Raw genomic sequence first — 9,761 nt, 5'->3', positions numbered from 1 at the left:
TTTTTTTTTTTTTTTTTTTTTTTTTTTGCATAGCCACTTATGCTTCTCCGGCAAATAATTTTCTTGCTTTTTATGATGCTTGTGATAGAAAATAGGTGCAATATAATTATAACAATAATGATGTTATTTAACACAAGTGGTGGTTACAATTTACAGATTGGGAAGCTATTGCAGATCGCCCACCAAATGAATTACTCTCCTTGCAATGTGAACCTGATAAACCTGAAATTTTAATCAGAGAGACAACAGACCAAACCACAATCAGAGAGACAACAGACAAAACCACTAGACGGCGTGGGAGGGGAACATTTTCATATAAGAAACATGAATTATATAGTGATAGGCTATCTGATTCTTCAACTACCAATGATACAAAGGACGAAGATGCTTCTCATGAGTTGGAGGTGGGGCGTAAGGAGCTAAAAAGTGGTAAGTCTCTTCACATAATTTCCAAATGTGATAGATGGAAATTCTTTTCATTGTTTTCTAGATCACTGGTGAAATTCGAAGTTATGTAGTCATTGTATGAGAGCTCTGGTTAGGCCTTCAGTTTATGGAAGAATAGAGTAACAAGGTATTTACCTAAAAAGGATAAATACTTTCTCAGTCCCTGAATTTCATCAATATTTTCCTTTGGTCTTTTAAGTTTCAGAACCTTAGAATTTAAATCCTGAGTTCTTTGGAACAATTCAAATTGGCCATTAGATTTTTTTTTTTCTTTTTAATATTGTTCAAGTTTGACGGTTGTCATAATAATACTGCCATTATTTTGGGCTTCTAAGCAGTTATTTATTGATGTTTGTGCACATTAAGTCATAATTTTCACCCAAGAGCTNAACTTTTTTTTTTTTTTTTTTTTTTTTTTTTTTTTTAATTTCATTGTGTGAATCCAGCACAATATGGTACTCAACATGTTCTTGTCCTAGCTGACTTTCCACCGAGTACCAAAACAATAGATCTTGAAAGGCTACTTGGAAATTTCAAGAATTCTGGAGTTGTCATTCGCTGGGTCAATGATACGGTCGCACTTGCAGTTTTTCCGACACCGTCAACTGGTAAGTCACGTAAAACTAGATTTTCATTTTTGGGAAATCTTGTAGGATTTTCGGCAGTTTTTCTCATTTGGTATTGGACTTCGTGTCTCATCTTGTCAAACCTTATGTTACGTAAAAATTTCTATTTCTATCTCGTTTCATGTCCTGTAATTGGCGACTCAAGAAGTGGCTGAGTCAGTAGTAGATATTTGATACTGTACTTCTTTTGTTATGTTGGTTACTAGTTACTACCATCCTGTTTTCTGTCTATTACTTTCTTATTTGGCCTATGGCAGTTCGGGATAACTTTTGAAAAAAAGTGCTTTTAAGTGGAAACACTCTGAACACTTTTGGAAGAGCCGAGAATCAAGTGCTGCTTCTAAAAACACTTGAAATGCTTTTAAAATTCTAAAATCACTTTTGATTAGCTGATCAAACACTATATGGAGACTTTTTGTAAGTTCTTTTCATCCCCTAAAAACACTTTTTACCCTTCCAAAAGTTATCCTAAGTTAATCCTTGATTGTAGTCCTAGTTGTTTCTTGGGTTCTTTTGTGGAGATTACTAAACTTCCTCCATGTGATGTCTCCCATCAAATGCCGAAATATTCATATTTATGTTGAATCATTATCTTGCATCGTACCATTATTTCTCAATCGTTGACATTATAATGTTGATGAAGTAGTTTCATGTATTAAAATTAAGTTCTTTTCATAACTACCTTAATTTTCTAATGCAGCACTTGAAGTTCTCAATCATGTTAGATGCCCTTTCACTATACGCCTACTTGATGAAAATGATACTCTATTGAGCTCAATTCCACCGAGAGGTATGAGCATCTTCTTGAGTTTGTTAGTATTGATAAGACCTTTCTCTTTGTCTCTTTAATGACATCATTTCGTTTTTTGATAATAGCGTTGTGTTTTGTCATCGAGTATTTTTGTGGCTTGTTAAGGCACAACGTAGGAAAAAAGAAGATTTCTTTGGATAGAAAACTATTTTCTCATTAAAACTGGGGATGTCAAGTTAACACTGTTAAAGAAAGAAGCCAAAAAGCTTATGTAATCCCAAAAATCCTTATCATCCATCCCTACGATTGCAAAAAGTTCTATGTAACACCGAATAGCAGAAATTGTCCTGTTTGAGCTTTCCTTTCCAAGCTTCCTCTCAAGGTTTTTAAATTGTGTCTGCTTGGGAGAGGTTTCCACACCCTTATAAAGAATGCTTCGTTTTCCTCCCAATCGATGTGGGATCCCACAATCCACCCCCTTCGGGGCCTAGTGTCCATACCCCAACAAATGTGGGATCTCACCTTCTATTTCTTTCCAGAAATCTCCACTAGAAGTTATTTGATGAAGATTGAATGAGCTGCCTTTTCCCTTTTGGTTTATTTTGTTAATGGCAGATTTGGAGCCTCCAAAGCAGAGGCCAAAGACATCGGCCAGAACTGCCCAACGACTGATTGCTCAAGGAATGGGATTGAAGCTGCCGGCTTCCACCACTGCCTTCGGGTCCAAAGAACTAAGAAAACAAGAAGAAGACAGGAGGAATCGCATTGTGTCAAGACAAAAATTGAGAGATGAAGCTTGGGGAGAATGATGATCCAAGTTAGTATCTTCTTACTTTTTCTTGAACAAACGGATACTGTCTGTGTCCCCATAATAACCATATAAAGACAAATCAACCACGGCCACACTGTTAAATGATCAATCTCCTTGTTTTCCTTTATTTTTTGCTCCCTTTGCCTTACTCCATTACCCATCTATTGTGTGTGATTAAAGAAACATCAAACCTCATTCTTGTGGCTGCAACTGTTCTGTTTTTGGATTCATTGGTCTGTACAACTTTGTTACTTGACTTTGTACATTTGCCTGTCAGACCAGGTCCAATGAAAATGAGTGATATATTTACTAGTTATTCCTCACGAAATTTTTTCGTCATAATGTTAGTTTCATATCATTGAATTCATACCATGAATCTTCTCGTATTTAGTAATATAATACTTTGGTTATTATTCTATCACTTCTCAACTAAGCGTACTGTTTGTTTGATAAGCTCAACCACATATTCACTATGACTAACTATGGTTGTGTCATTACGAGACTTGTAGCTTCTTTGTTTCGAACTCTAGGGTATTTATTTCACCTTGGCTATGTCAAGGGTATGACTCTGATACCAATTGTTAAGAACGATCTTCAAAATATCTCCACAATGGTATGACATTGTCCACTTTGGACATGTCATTACGAGACTTGTAGCTTCTTTGTTTCGAACTCTAGGGTATTTATTTCACCTTGGCTATGTCAAGGGTATGACTCTGATACCAATTGTTAAGAACGATCTTCAAAATATCTCCACAATGGTATGACATTGTCCACTTTGGACATGTCATTACGAGACTTGTAGCTTCTTTGTTTCGAACTCTAGGGTATTTATTTCACCTTGGCTATGTCAAGGGTATGACTCTGATACCAATTGTTAAGAACGATCTTCAAAATATCTCCACAATGGTATGACATTGTCCACTTTGGACAATAAACCCTTGAGAAATGGTTTCATGCTATTGGAGATATTTGTGTCTTTACATATGTACTATGAATCAACGTAGATTTGGTCACATTCCTAAAAAAATGTTCTTTTTCTTACAATAAAGGGTAAATAGGTTATTATTCAGGTCCTTGATGAAGTTTCATATCATGGAAGCTTTAGTTTTCTTTCAGCATAGAGGGAAGCTCAAGGATGAAAGAATCCATTTATTCTTCAAGGAGTGAGACTCTAAGCTATTTGGTAACAATAATTATTGCAAGTTGTTTAAATTTTCAAATTAGATACTATAATGACATGTCAATAATTATTATTTCTAATTTCTAGTATAATAAGTGGGATATTGGCATTAAGGTCTTTATCGTCTTTTGACATTGTTTCTCTTTCGGATGTAAGTCATTAATGGATTGTAAATGTAATGTTTAGTAAAGGAGGATACATAAATAAACCGAACCCACATTCGAAAGAGAGTAATTTTGAGGACATAAGGTGTTACGAAATAGTTAAAAGAATTGATAGTTATATACCAATAAGGAGTCCTATTCAGTGGGTTACTCATAAGAACTTCATTTCTATGAAGACAGGTTGTAAGGTTTCACAATGGTTGGAGAGGAGAATGAAACATCTCTTATAAGAGTGGGAATTTTTTTTTTTCCTAACAGACATGTTTTAAAACTGTGAGGTTGACGGCAATACGTAACAAGATAAAGCGGACAATATCTGCTAGTGGTGGGCTTAGACTGTTACAAATGGTATCAGAGCTAGACATTAGGTGGTGTTCTAGCGAAGACGATGGGCCCCAAGGGGTGGATTGTGAGGTCTCACATTGGTTGGAGAGGGGAACGAAGCACCCCTTATAAGGGTGCGGAAATCTTTGCCTAATGGGTGCATTTTAAAACCACGAGACTAATGATGATATGTAACAGGCTAAAGTGGACAATATAACGATGATACGTAATTGGTTAAAGTGGACAATATTGATTACTCTTCATAGTGAGCATGTTAAATCAACTTTAACAATTTCTGTAAATACTTAGATCCGAAGACATAAATAGCTAGATCTAAGATTTAATTTATTGAGTTAATTTTTGAAGTAGGTCGTTTCAATCTGAACGAGCTTCCACTTATGTTTTACACTTTCCTTACGTGAGAGAATATATCTAAATGAAAAATTCTAAACATTATCGAAATACATTTTGTACATTTGTCTTTCCATGACATTCGTCCTACATCCGACAAATGTTAAAATGCTTGTTTCCTTTTAGGCTTTGGACTATAGTTATGTAGAAGAGGATTGAGATTGGGAGGAATGTTTTGCTTGCTACTTTTGACCATTCAAATCCTAATACTTTCATCTCTTTCATCTCTTTCTTTGTAGGTAAGTGTGAGATCCCACTTCGATAGGAGAGGGGAACAAGCATTCCTTATAAGGGTGTGGAAAGTTCTCTACAGTAAACGAGATTTAAAATCGTGAGGCTGATGGCGAGACATAACGAGCTAAAACAGACAAATATCTGCTAGCGGTGGACTTGAACTATTACAGTAAGCCTCTCTCATTAATGAATAACTTGAACTTTTCTTTCCTTGCGAAGAAAATGCTTATGAATCCTCGTTCCTTTTCCTCTCATATTGACCAAAATTCTTTTGGTTAAAAGACTTTTGAAAAAGATAGTGTGAATGCAATGAAGCCAAGGAAAATTTGGTTCATAGGTAATGAAGTGTCCTTTTTTTGGTATAAAAACAAGTAGTTTCAAGCTATATTTTGATTGAAGCATTGATGGAGAAAACCCTTGGTGTTCAAGAACAGGTCTAAAATGGTATTGAATGTTGTGGTTAAGACTAAATGTATGATTTCAATACCTTCTTTGGGAAGGAAAGAAAGAAGACTTTTAGGACATACCCATAATGATGGATAACACTATGTTTTCTAAGTTGTATGCCTCGTTGTGTCGGGAAAGAAGAAAAGACATTTACTTCGAAATTTCGTGAACAACTACGATAATGTAGTTAGACATTCACGGTGAAATCTCACATCAGTTGAAGAGGGGAATGAACCATTCTTTCTATTGGTGTGCAAACTTCTCCTTAGCCGATGCATTTTAAAATCTTGAGGGAAAGCTTTTGGGCTGTCTAAACAACGTTAAGGACTTATTCCTTGCCCCGACCCTGCCAAATTTTTGTCCTGCCATGCTCAGTTTATATTATATATATTTTTTTGTTTAGGTTCAAAATACGAAATTAGGTCGAAAGTTATATTATATCGTCAAAATTCTATATGAAATTCAATATAAATAAATGGAGTTGAAAAGGTTGAAAAATATATTCAAAACTTTTTTTTTTTTTTTTTTTTTTGAACCATTCATGAAATTGGTTGTATCTCTTTTAAAACATTTGAAAAGACAAATTCTTTATAAAAAAAAAAATTGTTGAAAAAAATTATTAGAATCATTCAAATTATTCGAGATTTGAAAATGAAATTTAGATTCGATATTTGAAATCATAATTAATCATGAAGTTTCAACAATTAAGTCATTAAAAAAAAAAAAAGTGTACCTCCGGTATAAACAATAACTTTCATTTTCTTTAAACTTTTTTTAGTCCTCCTATTCTCGGAATCGTTTTTATTCAAATATGGTCTCGATTCATTTATGTATTCATCATTTACTCACGTGTCATAAAAATGAACTAACAAATGTCAGTATAATTCAATTAAAAATACTATTGAGATTTATATTACACGTTAGCACGTGTTTTGTAAACGTTTTAATTTTATACGAACCGTAAATTTGAATTTTGACGGTGTAAGTTAAAATGGATAGTGAGTGGAATGAAAGTGATCTGAGGAAGATGGGACAGAATTTGTTTAGCTTTGAATATTTGGGTCTTCATTTAATCAGCTGAAACAAAGTCAGCATTTGGCACTCTGTTTTTTCAAAATAAAATAGCGGCCGCCTTCATTTATCCGCTGTTGCTTTTTTGGTTGGTGCAAAAAACAAAACACCTTTCAAATTAAGAATTTGTAACCGTCCATTACTATTGCTAACAGATGTTGTCTACTTTAATCCGTTACGTATTCGTCGTCAGTTTCACACTTTTAAAACACGTTTGTTAGGAAGAGAGTTTGTAATAGCTCAAGCCCACTACTAGCAAATATTGTTTGATTTGGCTCGTTACGTATCTACTAACATAGGCTTGGGCTATGGTATCAGAGCTAGATACCGAGTTGTTTGTCAGTGAGGACTCTGAGTTACAAAGGGGAGTGGATTGTGAGATCTCACGTCGACTATAGAGAGGAACAAAATATTCTTTATAAAGGCGTGGAAACCTCTCCATAGCAGACGTGTGCATAGGATTAGGCTATGGTATCAGAGCTAGATACCAAGTTGTTTGTCAGCGAGGACGCTGGGTTTTAAGGGGGGTGGATTGTGAGATCTCACATCGATTGCAGAGAGGAACAAAATATTCCTTATAAGGGTGTGAAAACCTCTCCCTAGTAGACGTGTGCATAGGCTTAAGCTATGGTACCAGAGCTAGATACCAAGTTGTTTGTCAGTGAAGACGCTGGGTTCCAAAGGGGTGGATTGTGAGATCTCACATCGATTGCACAGAGGAACAAAATATTCCTTATAAGGGTGTGGAAACCTCTTCCTAGTAGACGTGTTTTAAAACCATGAAGCTAATGACGATACGTAATGAGCTAAAACGGACAATATCTACTAGAAGTGAGCTTAGACTGTTACAGGAGCTACGTTATTAACTTAACCTTAAAAAATTATTCTTTCTTCCTGTAAATATCTTCTTATTCGACTTTTTCATGTCACACGTTATTTTCTACTAGTTTCGTCTAAGTTAATCTCATTTTTCTTCGCACGTACCTTCGGTTCGGGATAACCATAATTTTCTTTACATAATATTAAATATTGACATATTCAAATTTGTAGGCATATGAAAAAGTAGTGTGACATTTCAAAATATTCCATTCAAAACCTAATTAGAAACAAAGCAAACCTTCCAAATACAAAACTTCAAAACCTTTAAAAGTAAATATTACACTTTATAGCTAATGGTTGACTTGACCAAAGACTTGTATTCGAGAAAAATTTACGAGAATAATATTAGATTTACTTTTTATCAAATTTACTTTTACCTTAAGTTTTTCATAACGTAACTTGTTTCATCGGAGTTTTGGTTGAATCTTGATATCTTTGTTTCTAACATGATATTTAGAACTTTAAACGAGGTGGTAAAAAAAATATGCTTCGATAGCTGTGTATATTATTTTATTCGGATAAAGTTAAAAGTAAGACGGGAATATTATGTTTCATGGGATGTTCAAAAAAACTCGATGACCCAAAAAATCTGATCAATCCAATCTAACCCATACTGTTAATTTTAAAAAATACATTTTTTTTTTCTTACGATATAATTATATATACATATATTTATTTAGTTTTTATTTTTATGGAGAAGATTTTAATTAAATGCTTGGAAATAAATAATATATTATTTTTTTTTAAACAAAAATTTAAATAAATAATTTGAATAATTCGAACCAATTCAACCCAAAATTTTTGAATATATGTATTATTTCAAACATTTCTATACCGATGAAATAATATCTGCAATCAAATGAGTCGTTAAGGTAATTGACTGTGGAATGGACTATAGACCCGATTTTCTAAAATAATATTTCTTCATATTTATTTTTTTAATTTTTTTAATTAATACAATAATTATTTTACGAAATACATATTAACATTGAATTAATACACATAGCTCTCCATCACCCGAAGCATTCTGGCCTAAGCGACCTATTCTACGGCACATGCGTGTGTTATAGTGAAAACAAGCATTTCGAGATGAGGGTCTCGAGAGACTTTCTTTAAAATGCGTTTTTCATGGACAGTACCAGACAGCACGAGTGTTTCGGTATTGCGCCCCTTCCTGCATGTCGGAGATTGGATTTTGCACATGCTATCTAGTATGGTATTCGTAAATGACATGACATGACATGAGCACAGGAGGGTCAATGTCTCAATAAGAACCCGGATGGATGAATGTTTGGGAAGTCCTAACGTTATGAACGACACGTGGGTTCATACTGAGCAAGCTACGATGGCCGACAACACCCAATGACTTGAGATGGTGTCAAGACATGAGGGTCATGTTAATTGGGAACCAAGATGATAAGATGAAATGCGACACTGCATTGATAGACCTTAGTCCCAAGTGCAAGCAAAGTCGAGTCGAATGACTTGAGTAAGCGTGTGTACATACATACACATATATATACATACATACACATATATATATAGGAAGAACTTGAAATGGTCAATGATTATATTTATAATAACATGTAAGAATCACTCTCTCATCATGATAATGAGAGAAAATTCATGAAATAATTAGTGTTCAAAAGAGAGAGAATTTGTTTTTAATATATATATATATTTTATATAAGTCCTTCTACTTCGTGGTGTTTACTAAAATGCCCAATAAAAATCTAAAATTAAGAGTAATTGAATATTTTGTATAATTTAGTTGGTTTTAATTTTAGTTTTTTTATTTCACTATTTCATAATTAAAGTTGTTTACAAGTCTTTTATGCAATAATTTAAAAGATTGGGGTGAAATTGAAATTTTTATTTTAAATTATAAAAAATATTCTTTAATTATCTCCGTTAAATTTTTATTTTTAAATACACTCGTAGTTAGCTTTAAATGAAAATAATTTATATTTTGTTTTAAAAATGTCTTTAAACTTTAAAAACATTAATTAATATCTATCAATTTTTTAAAAAAATTCAAATAAAAAATATTTTTACTAAAAAAATAGCCATAAAATTTCAAAATAGCATTAATTCCCTTTATTTTTATAATTTACAAATGCACCATATATATATATATATATATATATATATATATATATATATATATATTAATTTAACCTAAAATTTATTTTATATTTAGGTGTATGCATTTTTAAAATGTTCATTGCATTTTCATTTTTAAGCTAATTTTTTAATTAAAATTTTAGAATTATAATTCATTCACTAAATTCCATAAATTAAATTAATGGGTTTTCATTAGGAATAAAATTTATGTTTAAATTTTATAAATATAAATATAAATAATAATAGTTTTTAATTACTAAAATTTGAAAGTACGTAGACCAATACCAAC

General features: G+C 32.8%; 1 protein-coding gene across 3 annotated transcripts in view; it reads left to right on the top strand.

The window, feature by feature from the left end:
• Nucleotides 1-5,292, top strand: part of LOC111461782 (coiled-coil domain-containing protein R3HCC1L) — an 8,190-nt gene extending 2,898 nt beyond the window's left edge. Inside the window, exons 4-8 of one of the 3 annotated variants that reach the window (XM_023105428.1) lie at nucleotides 157-429; nucleotides 894-1,055; nucleotides 1,774-1,863; nucleotides 2,440-2,641; nucleotides 4,957-5,292. In XM_023105428.1, the coding sequence (XP_022961196.1) occupies nucleotides 157-429; nucleotides 894-1,055; nucleotides 1,774-1,863; nucleotides 2,440-2,633 (719 nt within the window). In that variant the 3' untranslated portion in view covers nucleotides 2,634-2,641; nucleotides 4,957-5,292. Of the gene's footprint in view, nucleotides 1-156; nucleotides 430-893; nucleotides 1,056-1,773; nucleotides 1,864-2,439; nucleotides 2,959-3,165; nucleotides 3,182-4,956 lie in introns of those variants that run through there. The other 2 variants (XM_023105429.1, XM_023105427.1) reach the window with 2 other exon arrangements.
• The last annotated feature ends 4,469 nt before the right edge of the window (nucleotides 5,293-9,761 follow it).

Source organism: Cucurbita moschata, unplaced genomic scaffold (genome assembly GCF_002738365.1).
Source record: "Cucurbita moschata cultivar Rifu unplaced genomic scaffold, Cmos_1.0 Cmo_Scf00025, whole genome shotgun sequence".
Classification (NCBI taxonomy): domain Eukaryota; kingdom Viridiplantae; phylum Streptophyta; class Magnoliopsida; order Cucurbitales; family Cucurbitaceae; genus Cucurbita; species Cucurbita moschata.
The sequence above is the reverse complement of the archived record's forward strand: the minus strand, read 5'-3'. Positions and strand labels throughout refer to the sequence as shown.